We start from the raw sequence: 20,905 nt of genomic DNA on the forward strand, positions 1-20,905 counted from the left end.
CAGCAAGTTTCATTTTTCCTTAATCAAACGGTGCGCTGTTACTTTTGATGTCGACTGCAAGTCCACAAACCCATATCAAAGTATGAAGTTTACTTGCGCTCGCGTCGCCCACCAAACACTCTGTGGCTTTGTACCTCGAGGCGCAATTGGGGCCCCGCCGAATTAAAAATATACAACCGCGTATCGCTAACTTAACTAGGGGTATGTACACGGAACGTCCGCCGGGCGGCGGCGGCGAGCCTTCGACGCGGTTAATAAAAAAATTTGGACTTTACAAGGCGATGAGGGTCAGATTTGAGGGCACGGTCGGTGCCTCGAGTCGAAGGCTCGGTCCTTTATGCGCAAATTGTCAAATTCGCAAATTGTCAAGCGGTCGCAATCTGCCAAATTCGCAAATTGTCAAATTCGCAAAATGACAAGTTTTAAAAATGTCCATAAATTACGGTTTTATGGTTTTATAATAAAAAAAAACCTTAACATTTAACGATTTAAAGTTTTGCCAATTAATTACTTAACTTTTATTATTTAACCTAAACAACTGTGTGCTTACCATGAGTTTACGTTAGGTGTGCTCGCTAGCGACTACGTAAAAAAATGACATTAAATGTATGACGTATTGTGCAGCGCCCCTAGCGGTTACTGTCAAGAAATAAAATCTTCATACATTTTTTTGACGTATTCGCTAGCGAGCACACCTAGCGTAAACTCATGGTAAGCACACAGCCCCCCTAGACAAAACGCACTTTTTGATCGAATCGAAAATCGAATCCGTCAAAACTCCATACAAAAAAGGGGCTTTTCGATCACTTTTCGACTGGTTTGCGATTATAATTTGCACTTTGTCTAGACCCCACTGGACATTTTTGAAACTTGTGATTTTGCGAATTTGGCAGATTGCGGCCGCAAGACAATTAGCGAATTTGCCAATTTGCGCATAAAGGGGCTCGGTTTGATCGGGTGCTACCGCGGACGGCAGCACAGGAGCCGTTAGCAGAGCACGGCGCGGTCCGGCGGCGGGCGCGCGCGCGGCGGCGGCCGCAGACAGCCGGCGGGTCCGGCGGCGGCGGCGGCGGCGGCGGCGGGTTCCGGCGGCGGCAGCGACGCCGGCTTCTCGTAGTCGGGCTGGAACTTCTTGCACAGCGCGAGCACGGACGGCGGGTGCGGGTGCGACTTGCGGGACACCTGCAGAAGGCGGGCGGTTAGCGCGGCCGTCCACTGCTGGACGGGGTTAAACGTTCAGTCAACAATGTTTAGTATCTATAGTCTGGTCCGTGAGCACGTAGAATTTTGTCCAATGACCCCTAGCTACCCATCCTTATCGCTCGCGCGTAATTATGTTGCTATCGCGCTCGCACACTCACTGCGGGTGCCAGTCGCACAGTCGCGACAGCAATATAATTACGCGCGAGCGATAAGGATAGGTAGCTTGGGGTTATTGGACAAAATTCTACGTGCTCACGGACCGGGCTTTATAATAAAATTAATTCAATACGGGTACATTATAAAATATTTGTGGCTGGGGAAGCCCATACTAAGGCCACAGTTCCAGCTATCCATTTACAGTCATGTCGTCTTCTTCAATCGCAAATAATCACCATTTGATGAGGGCGCGAGCAAAAACGGAAACGGGTAGCTTGAACTGTGGCCCACTGTACATAAGGCGCTTTATACGACATCTACGGTGAGTTATGGTAAATTTTTTGCAGACACCAAAAATCCTCTGACCACCAGGAATTTTGTTTCATAGGGATCAATTAAAAATTAGGGATTGATGGTGAAAACGGACATAAACCTCGCTAAAAGAAGGATTTGACTATCACCAGGTCTGTAGTATGTTTTATAGTTTGGTCTGCGAGCACGTAGAATTTTGTCCAATGACCCCAAGCTACCCATCCTTATCGCTCGCGCGTAATTATGTAGCTGTCGCGCTCACTTACTCGGGTGCCAGTCGCACAGTCGCCACAGCAATATAACTACGCGCGAGCGATAAGGATGGGTAGCTTGGGGTCATTGGACGGGATTCTACGTGCTTACAGACCGGGCTAGAATTGGTCGTATTAATGTGTTTAGTACCTTAGGCGTAGACGGCGCGGGTTCGGGCGGCGACCGTCCGCGCGCGTGTTTAAGCTTGTCGCGCTCGCCGCAGTCGCTGCCCGCGCCCGCGCACGCCACCGCGCACGTGACCGCGCACGACACCGTGCACGCTGGCGCGCCCGCGCACGCTCGCAGCTCGCGCGCTCCGCAGGACACCGCGTCTGGAAATTAAAAAAAAACAGTTTAGTCGCGTGCAAGTGGGTAGTCGAATTATCCATTACACATATTTCAAAACAATACAATATTAACCCAACATGACGAAGTTGGACTGTCAAAATTGCTAGTACAATCGCCTTGGACAGCTTAGCGAACTCACTCTAACACAAACTTATACTCGTATACTACTACATAGTTTAGCCGAAGGATTTAACAGATAACAGAATATTATTTAGATTGAATATGAAGAATTTCGTTCGTGAAGAAATTCGTGTGTCGCTAGATCGACCCCCTTGGACCATTGGATTATTTTAACGAACTCGCTCTTAACACAAACTTATACTCGTGTCTAGTTTAGCTGGAGGATAAAACAGATACAGAATATTCTTTAAAAAAAATTGTAGAGAACAACAGCAAGTTTTATGAATTGAGTGGATGCTACAACAGTATTTTTTTAAATGCTTTAGCTAAAACTTTGTTCATGAAATATCTTTTCTTTTAGCCTTTCTAGAAAATTGTCTCACTCTAATTTTCACATTACTATGCTACTTTTCTATTCTAAGTTCTTACAATCACAAAAATCCTCACCTTTCTCGTCATGCGTCCCATTTGTCCCGTTAGTGCCGTTGCATCCATTGTGTCCGCTGTGTCCATTCACCCCGTTCACCCCATTCACCCCGTTAACCCCATTCACCCCGTTAACCCCATTCACCCCGTTGCAGGAGCCGTCCTCGTCATCCGAGTCGCCGGTGTCGGACGCACACTCGGTTTCGGGGAAGCCGACGCCGACTATTGCGCGGGGGATGTCCGACTCGTCTTTCAACCAGGGGTGCTCCAGGCACTCTTCCACTGTAAGACGACCCCTGGGGGAACAGAACAGTAGCATTAATAAATCAGCTTAAAGCAAGGTAAAGGGGGGTCTTAAAATGAATGCTATCATATCTTAATATGATAGCATTCATTTTCAAGAATATGGCACAACTAGCGGCCGCCCGCGACTTCGTACGCGTGGATCCCGTTTTACCCCTTAGGGGTGGAGTTTCGTAAAATCCTTTCTTAGCGGATGCCTACGTCATAACATCTACCTGCATGCCAAATTTCAGCCCGATCCGTCCAGTTGTTTGGGCAGTGCGTTGATAGATCACTTAGTGATCATCACTATGTATGTCAGTCAGTCAGTCAGTCACCTTTGAGTTATATATGTCAACGTGAAATTGTGAACTCTGTCAGTTTATAATATAACGCGTTAGATTGTAAACTAACAGTGGGTTAGGTTAGGTTAGATTGTAATTTAACTACGTCAGATTATAATCTGACGGAATTCACAATTTTACGGTGACATATATATTTAGATAGATAGATAGATGATTTGGTCTTAAACATAGGCACAAGGCACTCTTCTCTCGAGATCTTAAGACGACCCCTGAAGGCAATGGAACGGTAGTATTAATAATCAGCTTACTTTAGCAAAGTTAATCGTCAATATTACAGGAGTTCCCCAAGGGAAGCGCAAAGACCTTTAAAGGGGGGCCATCTGTGTAGTTACGAGTAAGTATTAAAAATCCTGCGACCGCTGCGAGAATGCATTCCAGACCGCTCGATACGACCAATAAATAATCTGGACTGGATTTTTTTGTGTGGTCAAAGACAAAGACATTTACTTGCATATAAGTTAGGGAACCCCTGCAATATTCCATTCCATGTTGTACATGTCACCGTAAAATTGTGAATTCCGTCAGATTATAATCTGACGTAGTTAAATTACAACCTAACCTAATCTAACCCACTGTTAGTTTACAATCTTACGCGTTATATTATAAACTGACAGAGTTCACAATTTCACGTTGACATACCTACATAAGGTAGAGTCGAGTTGAGGACATAAAGATATAGCATTTATTTCCAAGAATAAGGTACAGTGATTTGATCTTAAATATAGGTACATAAAGGTAACAAAACGAGAGGAATAAAATGATTAATCCAAATAAATAGCAAGTAGAAATGAATTGAGGTCTCACACGTAACAATATGAGTGGAATAAAATGAACAACCCAATTATTTCATAATTTATAATCCAATTAAAGAAGGCTCCTAAATTACATCGTTCCTATATCTGCCAGCTCCAATATTTAATAACACAAGGTTTATAATTGGCAGATTTGTGTTTATAAAATCTCAGGGTATAAAACTTATACAGGCTATCATTTGCTAGAAGAATAAAGTAAATTGGTAGGTAGATAATTGGATTAAAGACAAGGGTTTTCTTCAAACCGCTCATTAGAAAATTATCTAAGGAGCATAGTATTAAAGTATCTAAATATGGTCCTTCGAGCCGGATTCACTTTGAATCCAGACGAGGGAAGGGGTTTCTTCAAACTGCGCATTAGCAAATATACATACGATACCANGTACATTATAAAATATTTGTGGCTGGGGAAGTCCGTACTATAGGCCACAGTTCCAGCTATCCATTTCCAGTCATGTCGTCTCCTTCAATCGCAAAGAATCACCATTTGATGAGAGCGAGAGCAAAAACGGAAATGGGTAGCTTGAACTGTGGCCCACTGTACATAAGGCGCTTTATACGACATCTACGGTGAGTTATGGTCAATTTTTTGCAGACACCAAAAATCCTCTGACCACCAGGAATTTTGTTTCATAGGGATCAATTAAAAATTAGGGATTGATGGTGAAAACGGACATCAACCTCGCTAAAAGAAGGATTTGACTATCACCAGGTCTGTAGTATGTTTTATAGTCTGGTCTGCGAGCACGTGCTCGCAGACCAGGCTTTATAATCCAACATTTTTCTACGTGCTCACAGGCCGGGCTTTAGAATTGGTCGTATTAATGTGTTTAGTACCTTAGGCGTGGAAGGCGCGGGTTCGGGCGGCGACCGGCCGCGCGCGTGCTTCAGCTTGTCGCGCTCGCCGCAGTCGCTGCCCGCGCCCGCGCACGTGACTGCGCACGTGACCGCGCACGACACCGTGCACGCTGGCGCGCCCGCGCACGCTCGCAGCTCGCGCGCTCCGCAGGACACTGCGTCTGGAAATTAATGAAAATTAAGATTAATCGCGTGTAAGTACCCTAGTCGAATTATCAATCACATATTTCGAGACGATAAGCTCAATGACGAATTTGAACTGTCAAAATTCGAGGGTCGTTATATCAATCCCCTTGGACAGCTGGACTATTTTAGCGAATTCAATCTTAACACAAGCTTATACTCGTATCTAGTTTAGCTGGAGGATTTAACAGATAACAGAGAAAGAACAAGCGCAAGTTTTATGGATTAAGTTGAGTCACACCACAAGTGTATGCCAACAAGTAATCTTTTAAAATACCTTGATTAAAAAGTTGTGTCCATGGAATAATTTTCTTTTAGCCTTTCTCAACAAAACTGTCTCACTTTAGTTTTCACATTACTCTGCTACTTCTGTTCAATTCTAAGTTCTTACAATCACAAAAATCCTCACCTTTCTCATCATGCGTCCCATTTGTCCCGTTAGTGCCGTTGCATCCATTGTGTCCGCTGTGTCCATTCACCCCGTTTACCCCATTCACCCCGTTAACCCCATTCACCCCGTTGACCCCATTCACCCCGTTTACCCCATTCACCCCGTTAACCCCATTCACCCCGTTGACCCCGTTGCAGGAGCCGTCCTCGTCATCCGAGTCGCCGGTGTCGGACGCACACTCGGTTTCGGGGAAGCCGACGCCGACGATTGCGCGGGGAATGTCTGACTCGTCTTTCAACCAGGGGTGCTCCAGGCACTCTTCCACTGTAAGACGACCCCTGGAGAACAGAACAGTAACATTAATAAATCAGCTTAAAACAAGGTAAAGCTGAGTTGAGGACATAAAGATATGATAGCATTTTTATTTTGAAGAATATGGCACAATGATTTGGTCTTATGGTGCGTCCAGACTGGGCGAATTTGCTCGCGCGGCACGTTCGCGTTGGTCATCCTGCTCACTCTGCTCTTGAGTGAGCAGGATGTTGAGTTTGCCGCGCGAGCAAATTTGCCTAGTCTGGACGCACCATTAAACATAGGTACAAGTTCTACATAAAGGTACTCTTTCACTGTAAGACGACCCCTGAAGGCAATGGAATGGTATTAACAATCAGCTTACTTTAGCAAAGTTAATAGTCAATATTACAGGAGTTCCCCAAGGGAAGCGCAAAGACCTTTAAAGGGGGGAGCGGGTCATCTGTGTAGTTACGAGTAAGTATTAAAAATCCTGCGACCGCTGCGAGAATGCATTCCAGACCGCTCGATACGACCAATAAATAATCTGGACTGGAATTTTTTGTGTGGTCAAAGACAAAGACATTTACTTGCATATAAGTTACGGAACCCCTGCAATATTGCATTCCATGTTGTACATAAGGTAGAGCCGAGTTGAGGACATAAAGATATGGCATTTATTTCCAAGAATATGGTACAGTGATTTGATCTTAAATATAGGTACATAAAAGTAACAAAACGAGAGGAATAAAATGAACATTCCAAATAAATAGCAAGGCAGAAATGAATTGAGGACTCACACGTAACAATATGAGTGGAATAAAATGAGCAACCCAATTATTTCATAATTTATAATCCAATTAAAGAAGGCTCCTAAATTACATCGTTCCTATATCTGCCAGCTCCAATATTTAATAACACAAGGTTTATAATTGGCAGATTTGTGTTTATAAAATCTCAGGGTATAAAACTTATGCAGGCTATCATTTGTTAGAAGAATAAAGTAAATTGGTAGGTAGATAATTGGATTAAAGGCAAGGGTTTTCTTCAAACCGCTCATTAGCAAATTATCTAAGGAGTATTAAAAGATATCCATAAAGTATCTAAATATGGTCCTTTGAGCCGGATACACTTTGAATCGGCGATGAGGGAAGTGGTTTCACAAGCTAAGTGTGCACTGCGCGATGTTGAAGGACGGAGGACCAGGGTCTTTTTAGTGGGTATGCCTTTGTCCTTCTGACTTGGTGAGCCCCACATAACCTACCATGTCCCCGCAGGGTAGGTATACAATTCAATGCATTTTTTCCACGAAAAAAAATAATAAAAAGGTCTCCTGCTTGGTGTCGCCGGCGAAGGGCGAGTCATGGTCCTCCGAGCCGGATATACTCACTTTGGATCGACGACGAGGGTCTCCCTGATGAACTCGATGGCGCGCTGCGACACGCCGCGGAACAGCTCGCGCGGGAAGCTGAGCGTGCACTGCGCGATGTTGAGGTAGGTCTCTTGCTTGGTGTCGCCGGCGAAGGGCGAGTAGCCGCTTAGCAGCACGTACGCCAGCACGCCCACCGACCAGATGTCGGCCGCTAGGGATAGCGGCTCGTAGGAAAGGATTTCGGGTGCTGGAATTGACAAGTACAAAGTCAGCTAATAAATCGCGCTAAAGACACCAACCATTATTGGTTCTTGATTACTCTTCCAAAAGTGTTCAAAGTTTCTACTACCCATACTACAATATTACCTAGTTTGATTGTTTTTAATACTATATTCTCTTTTATTCACAACGAGGTTTTGAAGGTTTCTTTTGGCCTGTTCCAGGCCTTCTCCTTGTCTTCTCAAAAATTGAGGTTACCAGCAACTAGTGTAATAGGAAACCTCAAGGCGTGAATCTGAGGTCATCAATAACCTAGGAGCTCTCTTCCTCACTCTTCTCTTTTAGGTTCAGAACGAAACTTCCGCACACAACTTCAGGATTAAATCCTCTGCACTGATGCAGCAGAGTGTAAACAAAGATCATTTCAACATCCTACTTTACGAAAACTCACCGACATAATCTCTAGTGCCAAGTATTTCTCTGACGTGCGCCCCTGGCTGTATCGCTCTGCTGATGCCGAAGTCGCAAATAAGCAGCTCTTCGCCCGACGCTGTGAGCAGCAGGTTCTGTGGCTTCAGGTCGAGGTGCGCGACGCGCCGCGCGTGCAAGTGCGCGAGCCCTTCGAGCGCGTGTCTGAGCGCGCGTCGTGCTGCGCCTTCTGAAAGCCTCTCCTCTTCGTCCAATAGGCGCTGCAGCTCGCCGCCCGCGCATAACTCTAGTACGATGGCCACTTCTGATCGGGTAACGTATACCTGGAAAACGTTTTGGTGGGGTAAGTACCTATTTGTTCTTGTTAAACAAAGGGAACAGTTTACGCAATCGATTTTGGCAAGTTGACAACTGCTGGAGAGTCTACAGGATATGTCCCAATTCGCGATGTGAAGAACTTGGCACAGGAATATTTTTATAAAGGAACAGTATTGGCAAAGCTAACAAAAGTCTGCGGGAGTCTGAAGATCAAGCCATTCTTTGTAAAGAATGAGTCAATCCGATTTATCCATGTAGTACTCACCTCATGAAGTCTGACAACGCGCGTGCAATCCGCGCAGAGTGCTAGCACAGCCACCTCGTGGAGGATTTCGCGTGTGGTGTCCGCAGCGCGCCGCCGCTTGCGGATGAACTTGGCTGCATACTCCTCGCCTGTCACCAGGTGGCGCAGTTTGCGGACTGACGCGAATTTGCCCCTGCAAAGATAGAAAAGAACAGATTAGCCGATGCTGTTAATTCTAACGAAAGACTTCCTGCGTCAAGATAGTCCTCGCGTTTAATTAAAGCAATTAAACCAAAAGATTAAGATAACATAAACCTTCCAGGACCGTTAGACGCGAACGCGAATTAGTCGCAATTCGCCCGTTTGCATAAAACACGCGAGCCGTGTTCGCGCACCGGCCGCGAGCTTACAACGGGGAAACAACAGCGCTCTGATTAGAATTTAACAAAGTGCATGCCATTTACAAGCGCCAGAGCGAAATAAACTATGTAGACACGGGTTTAATCTCCGCCATTAAACTAATAACGATCCTGTTATATTAGTTAGCATGTAGGATCTGATGTATCTGCGTGAACAATGGCTTATTTACATGGTGTGTGAATAATTAACGCACAAAGCGAGGTGTAAACCGCTTTATGGGCAGTTCTAAGCGGCGCATAAATCTGCGCTTTCATTGCGCGCGCGCAATTAGGCGGCAGCGCCGGCGCCCGCGGTACCTACACAACTGAATAATTTACTAAGAATTTAGAAATGTTTTGAGCTCACGGCATTTTGCCAACCTAATTGCTGAAAAACACCTTCATGCTAGAAAATTTGAGTGTCGAATTTTGAGACTTTTCATCTAGGTACCACATTTTCTTTTCTATAGGTTTCAATTGACCTAATGTCCTATCGTTTTAAGTAATGTTCAAAAATCTTATTTTCTCAGCTAAAGCTATTATGCTTAAAAGGTAAGATAAAGTTTCCGCAAAGGTAGAGCCCTAATTTGAAATAGGCTAATTTAATGAATCTGTTTCTACCGAATAAATTCTTACAATTTAGTCTTTAAGCTCAACCAGTTCCCAAATACCGTTTCAGGGCCGCTTATGCTATTAAATCACGCTAAAATCACACACACAGTGCCATCCTTATACGTAAGCACATCCATCAAACTTTTCGGCGCGGGCGTAAATCTGCGCGCACTCATCGCTGCGCAAGCGCCGCTGTCCGCAAATACTTGCGGTTACGTACGGCGGGATTCTTTGTCACTCCTGGGCGGCCAGCCAAAATTCTTGGCGGGCACTAACTTTTGTTTATTACGTAAAGTTTTTCAATATTATCCGGGAAGTAACACAACTTCTTACGACAATTACGCGTATTCTGTGGTTTTGATCTCGATTTGTAAATACAAATTTGAAGTTACAATTCTAGCGTTTTTCTCGCGTCAGTAACATTAGACGTCTCAAAAACACCTTACACTAAGTTAAGCGTTAAACCTTTAGTATCTTTGTTGCTATAGCTCTATAATGTGTTACTTAGACACAATTTGTAAGTGTTCTAAATCACAAATGCACCGTGCAAATTATCTCGTCTGTCCAATGCGCGTGAGAAGTCAAGTCTGCGCGAGACCGCGGCCTAATCCGAAATGCCAGCTAAAGGTGAACCTAGGGTTGCCAGGTGGCTTTTTACGGTCTTGTCCGGCCAAATATTGTCTTGTCCGGCCTGTCAGGCTTTAGTTAGGCTTTTTATTTGGCTGCTGCACTAGGCGAAAGTCGAGCCACAGAATAATATGAAGCGCACACATCAGGATGTTGGGCAACCAATGATGATAGTACTCACTCGTGCACAATTGCACCCCCCGCGTCACATGTCCGGCTTTTAGGGTAAAATGTCCGGCCAAAAAAAGCACAGAGTCCGGCTTTTCTGTTTTTGGACCTGGCAACCCTAGATGAACCGAAATTCCGACGTTTAATACCATTAAGGGTAATTAAGTATGCCCAGGCGCAGGTCAGGGGAGCGGCTCGGCATTTGTCAGATCAGTAATTTGATTCTTGAGAACTAATCATAAAATCCACTCCCACAATCTGTTCAAATCACTTTTGTCTCATTACGGAAGCGGCTGCTTAAAGACTGGATAATCAATTAACAAGATAGTTTTAAAGATTATACGTAATAATCATCCAAAGGACAAGTCAACGTATGAATCAAGAGTTATGGATAGAAAAGTAAGCACGTGACTGAGACGAATTGATAAAATATACAATCATACTTACTTACTATTTGATACGATTGTGATAATGCTCAGCTGTTTCTTATTCCATAGTTGGTTAAATACTATCAGATCGGTACTAATTGTAAGTTTCGTTGCCATCTAAAAATAACTAGTTTATAAGGGAATAGGTTTCAGGTCCAAGCTCTACTTATACATATACCCTGACATACAGAGAGTGGCAGAACTCTATCATCAAAAAGTCTTTATCAGTTGAGCCTACGAAAAACAAACCACCATATCTGATTCCAAGTCAGGATGATGAGCAAATTCGATCCTAAAAGCAAAATAATCCAAGATTAAATAGCATAATTATGCGTAAGTGCTGCGCACTGCGCAATCTAGATCTGCGACCCACATCGGATCGATGCGTTATCGCGTGCGCTTGACATTTAGCTACGAGCAACATGCGCCCGCGCACTGTTGGTATTAAAAACGTTGTCTCATCCTCACATCGATCGTAAAATGTTATCTTTTAGATTGCGCCGTCTGCATTAATGACAAGGACGTAGCAAGATGGCGGTAGAACACTGATTTTGCAATTTAAAATTGTTCCGTTGCTCCCAGAAGAAGATGTTTCGGTTGAAGGACGAGCCTTCAACGCGCGGGGGCATGTTCGCGATCGCGAGATATGAAACCTATATGGATATTGTGACAGTGAAAAATCATATGGCATTCTTTTGTTTTACTCTCTGTCCGTTGGATTCGATCAGTACACACGTCTGTTGAAATTATTTCGCATTTTTACTTTAAAATATACCTGATTCCCTTTAATTATTTTACGAAGCTAAGGGGCAAACTAAACAAACATAAATCGAACATGAACATGNAGTCACATGTCCGGCTTTTAGGGTAAAATGTCCGGCCAAATAAAGCACAGAGTCCGGCTTTTCTGTCTTTGGACCTGGCAACCCTAGATGAACCGCAAATCCGACGTTTAATACCATTACGGGTAATTAAGTATGCCCAGGCGCAGGTCAGGGGAGCGGCTCGGCATTTGTCAGCTCAGTAATTTGATTCTTGAGAACTAATCATAAAATCCACTCCCACAATCTGTTCAAATCACTTTTGTCTCATTACGGAAGCGGCTGCTTAAAGACTGGATAATCAATTAACAAGATAGTTTTAAAGATTGTAGGTACTTTATAATCATTTAAAGTCCAAGTCAACGTATGAACCAAGAGTTATGGATAGAAAAGTAATCACGTGACTGAGTGCGACGAATTGATAACATAGACAGACATCGTTTGATAGATTGTAATAATGCTAAAATGCTCAATTATTTCTTGTACCATAGTAGGTCAAATACGAATCGGGACAGGTTTCATTACCATCTACTTAAAAATCTCTATACAGTAACATACTAAGAGCTCTATCATCGAAAAGTCTTTATCAGTTGATCCTACGAAAAACAAATTCTGAATCCTCAAGTCAGGATGATGAGCAAATTCAATCCTAAAAGCAAAATAATCCAAGATTAAATAGCATAATTATGCGTCGTAAGTGCTGCGCACTGCGCAATCTAGATCAGCGACCCACATCGGATCGATGCGTTATCGCGTGCGCTTGACATTTAGCTACGAGCAACATGCGCCCGCGCACTGTTGGTATTAAAAACGTTGTCTCATCCTCACATCGATCGTGAAATGTTATCTTTTAGATTGCGCCGTCTGCATTAATGACAAGGACGTAGCAAGATGGCGGTAGAGCACTGATTTTGCAATTTAAAATTGTAAATATTTTTATAAAGCGACTAATTTAATTATTTTACTAAGCTAAGTGGCAGGCAAGTTCTCGAGAGGAAAGTTCTCGTGTGGCAACCACGGGCCGGTACCGGAAGACGTGCGTGGGCAGGCCTCCTACTAGGTGGACCGACGATCTGGTGAAGGTCGCGGGAAGAGCCTGGATGCCGGGCAGCGCAGGACCGGTCGTTATGGAAAGCCTTGGGGGAGGCCTTTGTCCAGCAGTGGACGTCATTTGGCTGAAACGAACGAACTAAGCTGTGTAGTCCTAAAAACCAAATTAATTTTTTCCCCTTTCTTTCTTCTATTTCCATTTAATAATGTCGTCACCAAAAGAAGTACGCCATGGTCAAGGTGAAATAATTCAATAAACAAATATGCGTCACGCAAACATCAAGCATGTGGCTCTATGGAAAAATTCCAAAGCCACATTGCTTATTACATTACATGTCAATGTTAATGATTTCATTTATAGGTCAGTGTCAACGCCAGCGTCATAGTCACTTGGTCACCATGAGGTACCAGGTATTGGTCTAATCATCACCCTCTTCAGAACTCGAGTGTCCGATAAAACCATTGACGTCACTTCGAATCATACCAATTCCCTTTTACTTGTAGCAATAACTTATTTAGATAAACAGCCCAAAACAAGTGACCAATATTGTGCCAATATTGATTTCATGTTCTGATCTGATACTGAATTTATCCCAACTAATATTATAAATGCGAAAGTAACTCTGTCTGTCTGTCTGTCTGTCTGTCTGTCTGTCTGTCTGTCTGTTACGCTTTCCCGCTTAAACCTCGCAACCGATTTTGATGAAATTTGGCATAGAGATAGATAGAGATAGTTTGAGTCCCGGGAAAGAACATAGGATAGTTTTTATCCCGGTTTTTGAAACAGGGACGCGCGCGATAAAGTTTTTCTGTGACAGACAAAATTCCACGCGGGCGAAGCCGCGGGCGGAAAGCCTCTTGTTTCGGGAGGCAGAATCTGTAAGGCTTAACAAAGATTAAAATGCACAATCACAAGGTCCCACGCCCTTCACAGCAGGGGAAATCAATAAACACCATGGAGGTGCCCTACTTTATAAAGTAGGGCACAGGGTCCTCCTCTCAACGCATTTTGAGGGGTCGAGGTCGCTCGAAATAATGAGATTTCCTCAGGTTAATAGGCACTTCGTTCTGAACATTTCTACATTATTCTTCCAATTTGTAAACCACGCATTTTAAAATTCGAATTAAACAATATTTCCTTATTTCTCAAGTTTTAAACTCATCCTAGAACTAGATTCAACGAGAAATCTTGATTGCAATGCTTGTAAATGGCAAACTTACTCAACTGAGCTTTAACCATCTCCCAACCTTTGTATAAAATTCCAAAACGAGATAAACACAATAAATTGCACGTTATAAAATCACCGCCAGCATTTGTGGTTAATTGTTTAAGGGCCCCGAGCGGCGATTACACCGGCGCGGGCGCAGAGCCGAACGCCGGCGAATTTCGCCGAAGTAACATCGCGCACCTGCCTCACAGCTGCTGCCACAAAAACTACGTCAAGGATTCGAAAGGACAAAATCGCGGAGAGATTTTATCGAACACAGTTTATGCTGTACCTATTTACGAAAACGAAATTCAAATTGCGAGTGAAATTTTACTTTCTGGCGCGACAGTTAATGAGCGCACGACAAATTTTAACAATTAAACTTTCAAAATACTTTCGTTTTCAGTATCTTAATTAAACTTTTCCATCCGTAGTGTAATTATTATTCTACCAGTGTTTAACTTGTGATATCGATTTTATTTATGTAGAGAAAACCTTACCGAATTATTTTCACAACATTACTTTAATGCCACCATTTCTAATTGCACGATATTTATTTCATAATGGTTTTGACAAATGAGTTGCATCAACATAGTACTCTAATTCTCATAGCTCTACATAGTTCATCTTCAGTCTTTTGTTTCTCTCATTAGGTCCGATGAAGTAACGTTGTCATACAAACACTAGAGCTTCCACTTAACGATCCGTTTCGAAACGGCCATTACTCAACGAAACAAAGCGATTTCAGAACGCTCCAGATTACAATAACCCGACATTTAATCGACTTTGGTACTATTGTTGGCAGCATTAAGACGTTGAGATACGATCACCTCTCACCTGGGCTTCAGTTGAGTTGGTCAACGCGATCGGTGATACTGTTATCATTTCCCTCTTAATTACCTGCCTACGTAAAGCATTTACATTTGATTCTGTTATTGCATCGTTCGAATATTAAATTACATTTCACTGTTTTAAAGTACAGTTTCAAAAAGTTTCACAAGCATAATCACGAGCAGGTGGCGCCAAGCGAGAGAGCGAAAATGCCCAACTCCACCTCATTAATATTGCATTTAATCTGTTTCCACTAATTTGGCAATATCGATACCAGTTTTGTGAATAAATTGAATAAAATATCCATCTTAGATTATTGGGTCATCTCAATTTTTTTAATTGGACTCGTCTATTTCATTGTCTAATGAATTAATCCATTTAATAGCGAACTTGCAGATTGATGATGCGTTTCAAAATCGAATGTTACTTGTGTTTTCTAATGCCGACCGAGCATTGTTAAAGTCGATCCTTCACAGTGGACTGAATCGGCTCGTTAACAGCAGCCGCTCAATAGAAAATGTGATAAATGAAGTCGGGACCCGCGCCAGGGCCCGTGGCTCGTGACTGTGCACAACGCGTTGCCACGAAATAATAACATCACCTATTTATAGGAGAAAACTGCAATAACCACTGTTGTTTATTACAGTAATATGACAATAACATTTTAGACCGACGTCCTAATTTAAAACGCAGACAATAACTTGTATCTCTTGTCCGTTTGGCCCAATTGTAACATAATTCCGCAATAACAGTATTCAAAATTGCGACGCGTTTTGTGCTTTCGAAGATTATCTTTGGCATTAGTCTGGCTGCTAATACAACGTTGTCGGTGCCGCAGATTGGATAATATGCCATTAACCCGTCATAATTGAGCCGCGCAATCACTCTAATTGCGCAAGTTATGGTCCCTGCCCGCGCGATAAAGCGGCCACTTCAGCCGATATTTATGGGCCCCGTCAGCACTTATGAATATGCGAGCCGCGGGTGCTCCGCTGATAAAACGCTCATTTTTCCATATAAACTAGTGGTAAGCGTCGATAAATCACAATCATTGTGCGATAAATCCGAGCATCATCCGCGCGGTTCTCTTTCCGGTGCGCGGGCGCAGCGTATCCTTTTGTTGAGACATCTTATTTCTTCATCTCATATTCACAGAATCTCTCAATATTACAACAATAAATTCTGTATTAAACTTTTACAGGTAAAAAGCATCGAAATCTAGAGTGCCCCTTTCCTTCTTTCATTTAGTGGTATGATGTTCCAAAGGTATCTTACCAGGCAGCTTGGGCGCAAGCGGAGTTTGCTTGAGTTTTTCTATCTCTTGCAGCATAATAAAGCGGTTTGTAGGCGGGTGCAGCGGTTGTGCAACGCGTCATTAGTCGCGTGCACTCCTCGCAGCACCCAGCGCAGCGGCTCCGAGAGCGAAACGCTGACGCAACGGATCGATGACCGACTAAAAGCGAAAAGGCGTCCTTGGCAGTGAATCAAGCGCGCGTCCGTCATGCCGCGCGGCCCGGTAATTATTCATAAGCTGTTGCACAACGGTGGCCGCACTGGCCGCCCGGTGGCGTGGGCTCCGGCCGGTCGCATCAGCTCGCGCTCGTCATCTCGTTATCGACCGATCAAGCAGGATGCGCACATCTCGCGCCATCCATCAACTCACTCATATTTCTTAATCGCGCCTCCGATATAGATAACGCTCGAGCGTTGAAGCGTTCAATACGAAATGCAAGTGACTCAGCGAGTCGACGCAAATGTCATAAAGTTTTAGGTTGAGCATTATAAATATGGCGCCCTCGCGGCGGACGCGAACAAAAATGGCGTGAACTAGAAGCGATTACGGTTAGGCGCTTCGGTGCAGAATACGACGGGTGGACGAGAGCCACATTTGGTCACAATTACGCGCTTCGGGCGTCTGACCGTCCGAGGGGGACGCAACGAAGCTTGAATAAGGCGAATGACAAAACGCGACGGCCTTGCAATTGATTAATTGCTATAAAAAGATCGTCGGGTGCCTAGTACTTGTTTAGAGCTGGTCGCGGAGGGCATCGGGCAACGGAAGTCGTAAAGTTTTACAGGCGTAGTGGTCGCACCCTCGTTTTATAGAAAGCTTTATAGCGTGCGCGCACATGCAAACGAAGCAGCAGCGTGAGTCGGCCGCCAATTATCGCGAGAGGCTGACAATGCTAAGGGCACTCCCCACTCTCTCCCTACGCAATCAAATTTGAAACAAGCACAAATTGCATAGAGTGCGCTGGACGCACGCATGCAGCGAATTGAATTCGAGTCAATAAATTGCTTTAGAGATAAACTTTTCGAGATTTTTAAATTTAAATGAGTTTTCACATTTACATGATATATTTTTTCTTTTCATTATTCAGGGTTTTGTTTTGTAGGATACTGTACTGTCAGCCGTCATTAAACAGGCAGATAAAGCATATTTTTATTTTTATTAATTAATTAATGACGAAGCAATTAAAATTGTAGCAGCCTTGTTCTTTTGTGCTGGGTTGCATCAAGTTATCTGTTATCTTGTTTTATTACTTTATCTCGTAAGCCATTGCCCAATATCAGATTCCTTAGCAGTTTGCGCAAGCGCTAACCACAGTAAAAAGTGGCTAAATTAGTAAATATTCTCTAGAATACCTGAGAATCAAACAAGGACGGAATACAATATACGGATTAAAGGTAGATACATAAAAGAAAATTTGGAGGTTGCAACACCTCAGGAATCACAATCATCCAAAAAATAATCTGTAGTTTTTTTATACAAGCAAATTGATTGTTTTATCACCGGTAAGTTGAACTAATGTTTTTACTCATTTTGGTGGATTATAGGAGACGCGAGCATCACAGTTCATGCCGCCCTTCTGATTTATCAAAGGTGTTATTTTGTGGTTATACTATCTTACATATCGCCCGTGCGCCCGCGCAACTTTACCTAAGGGTTGTGATAAATGACTTGCGACGATTGTACGATTTTCATATATTAAATATGACATCAAAAAATAAAAATAACTCATTTTAACGAATAACAACACTAATTGTATAATTTAATTAGTATATTTATTTATAGCAATGATATGATATATTTCCGTATTGTAACTATACATAGATATTAGATACAGAAAACAAGTTACTAACTCAGCAAATAAATCTCTTTTTTTATTAAACGTAACAGTAATTGGTTATAAAATGCTGTTTAAATTTTTCATCGGCCATTACAACACTTTTATGACATGCCTTTGTTGTAACTTTGCAAGATTCACTATCCTTGGTATAAGAGCTAAGTGTTATCAAGGCAAACATAACTGATAGTGTTAAGCCCTTCGCCCTACATCAGAACAGAAGGGCCGGAGTCCTTCGTCAGAGTGACAATGACACTATTACACGCTGGTACATTTCCTAATAAAGACTTCTTCGTGAAAAAAAACAAGTTGTTTACACGTAACTTTCCTTTGTTTACTTAGTTTTAATACCTATATCGTGCACTACGGATACTTCACAACAACTATTAATTCCAATACGTATGAGTCATCTAACTCCGATAGTAAATTGGCAAGCGTACTGCGGGTTAGTATCTAAATAACAGTTTAGAATAATATTATTTGCTTTTAACAAAATACTAACCAATGATAAAATGAGAATCAAAGCAACCAGGGTGTAAACCAGTAATTAAAAATGTTTAACTGATTAGACCGGTCGGCAGTAGAGACCTTCCTTCAGATAAGCCAAGTTCTGAACCAAAACTCTTACAAATTCACTAATTTCTCGCTTGAAAGTAAAAAAAAATGCTTGGTTTTTAGTCTATTCTAGATATCGAACAAGCTAAAACACACCCGCGAATAAAGTCCGTTACCGGCTCAAATTCGAAATATTTCCATGGGCGGGCGTAGCGTAGCTGAACATGCTAATTCTGCTCATTAAAATTCCAGCTGCGGGTGCCAAAACAATGATAGGGCTGTCTGTGACACCTATAAACATAATAAAACTGTCGAACATTTAATAAGAACTATGAACGTCAATTGACACAAATTAATGTGGTCAAGGTGACCACATTCTATTTTAGCCTACACAAAATATATTTTAGTGCCTATGGATTTTCCTTATAGCTAGAGCACGCAGTGTAAATGATAATCACGGAACGAATTTAGATATTTGTGGTCATTCTATGCGCGTCTAGGAATAATTATAGCATATGAGTGCTACTAAATAATGTGAATCGAACATTTCATAGAAACCATAAATCGTTGTGACCCATTTTTTCGGTCAAGGAGCATTTTATTCCCTAGAGCCAAACAAATATTATCTAAATATATAAAAGGAGAAACTGACTGACTGACTGACAGATCAACGCACAGCCTAAACGGCTAAACGTAGGCACTTGAAATTTGGAAGGGACGTAGCTTAGGTACCGTAGAGGTGCACTAAGAAAGGAATTCCCGAAATTCCCACGGGAACGGGAATTAGCGGGAAAAACGGGATTCACGCGTACGAAGTCGCGGGCGGCCGCTAGTGTAGTATAATAGTAATTTGTAACCCTGTAGAGCCGGGGCGTGCAATCTGCGCGCGCGCACCTGCCTGGCGCGCGTGCCACCTGACGCCGCGCCCGCTCCGATATGGAAATTGAGAATTTATAACGAACAGACTTGTGTAAGATAAGAACATAATTACCAAGATATAATTTTAAGGTTTTCGAATAACCCAGAATATCTTTATCAGAAAAAAAATTGAAGAATTACTCCAGCATCAATACCATGAAAATAGTCTTCCAAAATCCAACCTCATTTTCTTATTTTTGACAAAGATGCCAGAGCAGATTTAACTGCTCTTGCGCATTTGTTTATTCAAGTCATTAACTGTAACTGTTCGTACAATTTGCACACAAAAGTGAATTAGCCGTTTGGGCCCCCGCACATCGAGTAACAAGTGCGGAAACACCGCGCTAAGTGCCCCTAATGACAGCCACGGTTCATCAACAAAGAAAACAATGGAATTATTGTATTGGCACTGGCTTACTCATCTAATTGCCGGCTCAGCTGTTGACTTAACAGCTGTAACTGTTGGTTGCATGTAACGCACAATAGTGGTTTTCTAACATTTAATCTTGGGTAAATGATCTTTAGACAAAACTAAACTTTGTGTAAAAGTGGTTATTTGAGCATATCCACCTAATTAATAAGACCTAATATGAAACGAATGATTTGTTAAAAATTGTGCGTCATACTTACGCGAACGAAACAGTAATCTTTGTTGAATCAATCTATAGAACAGTAGCTGAAGCCCTTGTTGGAGATCTCCTTAATAAGCAATTACGCTTTGTTTGCAATCACCGCACAATAGGAGCAGGAGGTGCGCGGGCGCCGCGCCGCCGCGGAAGCGCGCTGCCATTATTAATGCGACGCCCACGCACAACGCCGCTTTTGATTTGCCGCACTTATTCTTCGCAGGTAAATTGCAGCCTTTGAAAAAAGATCGAGCTTGTGAGACCATGTCCACTCCATTGGCATTGGCAGTCACAATCACAAAAACTGTGAATGTCGAAGTTAGGTTTCCTGGGCCATTTATCTCTCTCTATATCAGACACCTATCTAAATGTTTTACTTTTTGCTGCAGCATTAACCGTCGCTATTTTGTCCTGAATTGTACAAAGACATGCAAGTATCGAAGGACGCGTGCGAGCTCGCCTTCCGGGTGCGCTGTTCGCGGGGTATTATTCGCATTTGCATCGCGTCTGAGTAAGAACCGGTCGCGGACTAATAGACCGGCCCATTGTCACTGCCTATTAAGATCCTTGCTTCCGATAACTTCGATAACCGATGCGAACGCAACGGCGTAACTTTCAAGTCACTCGGGCCGACCCAGAAAACGGGACGGAAGCATCCAGCCGAGGTTCGCAATTAAGCCCGTAAGATCAGCACCGCTAATTAAGTTGAACGCTGGTTCGCACGTCGAACAATGCCTCCTCATGACGAACCGAAAGAAAGCGTCAGTTTCAAGGCCACCGGCCCACATAATGATCATTCTCCATCGCACAATACCGGCGGAGAAATACCTCAGGGGCAACAACAATGGGCATCGTATTTGCGCGGCTCCCACGTTATTTATTTACCCGAATCGCGACGGTGACCGGTGGACATCGGAATTGGTCCGCGCACAAAGAGATGCGCGCGAGTCGTGC

General features: G+C 43.1%; 1 protein-coding gene across 6 annotated transcripts in view; it reads right to left on the reverse strand.

Annotated features, from left to right (window-relative positions):
• Positions 1-775: 775 nt before the first annotated feature.
• Drak (Death-associated protein kinase related) overlaps positions 776-20,905 on the reverse strand; it is a 152,989-nt gene continuing 132,859 nt past the window's right edge. Inside the window, exons 2-7 of one of the 6 annotated variants that reach the window (XM_028305132.1) lie at positions 8,603-8,774; positions 8,042-8,342; positions 7,390-7,618; positions 2,839-3,113; positions 2,074-2,255; positions 776-1,182 (exon numbers count right to left, since the gene is read on the reverse strand). In XM_028305132.1, the coding sequence (XP_028160933.1) occupies positions 988-1,182; positions 2,074-2,255; positions 2,839-3,113; positions 7,390-7,618; positions 8,042-8,342; positions 8,603-8,774 (1,354 nt within the window). In that variant the 3' untranslated portion in view covers positions 776-987. Of the gene's footprint in view, positions 1,219-2,073; positions 2,256-2,838; positions 3,114-5,113; positions 5,296-5,726; positions 6,047-7,389; positions 7,619-8,041; positions 8,343-8,602; positions 8,775-20,905 lie in introns of all 6 variants that reach the window. The other 5 variants (XM_028305131.1, XM_028305130.1, XM_028305129.1 and 2 more) reach the window with 5 other exon arrangements.

This window comes from Ostrinia furnacalis, unplaced genomic scaffold (genome assembly GCF_004193835.3).
Source record: "Ostrinia furnacalis isolate ACB-3 unplaced genomic scaffold, ASM419383v2 OfSCF1638, whole genome shotgun sequence".
Taxonomy (NCBI): domain Eukaryota; kingdom Metazoa; phylum Arthropoda; class Insecta; order Lepidoptera; family Crambidae; genus Ostrinia; species Ostrinia furnacalis.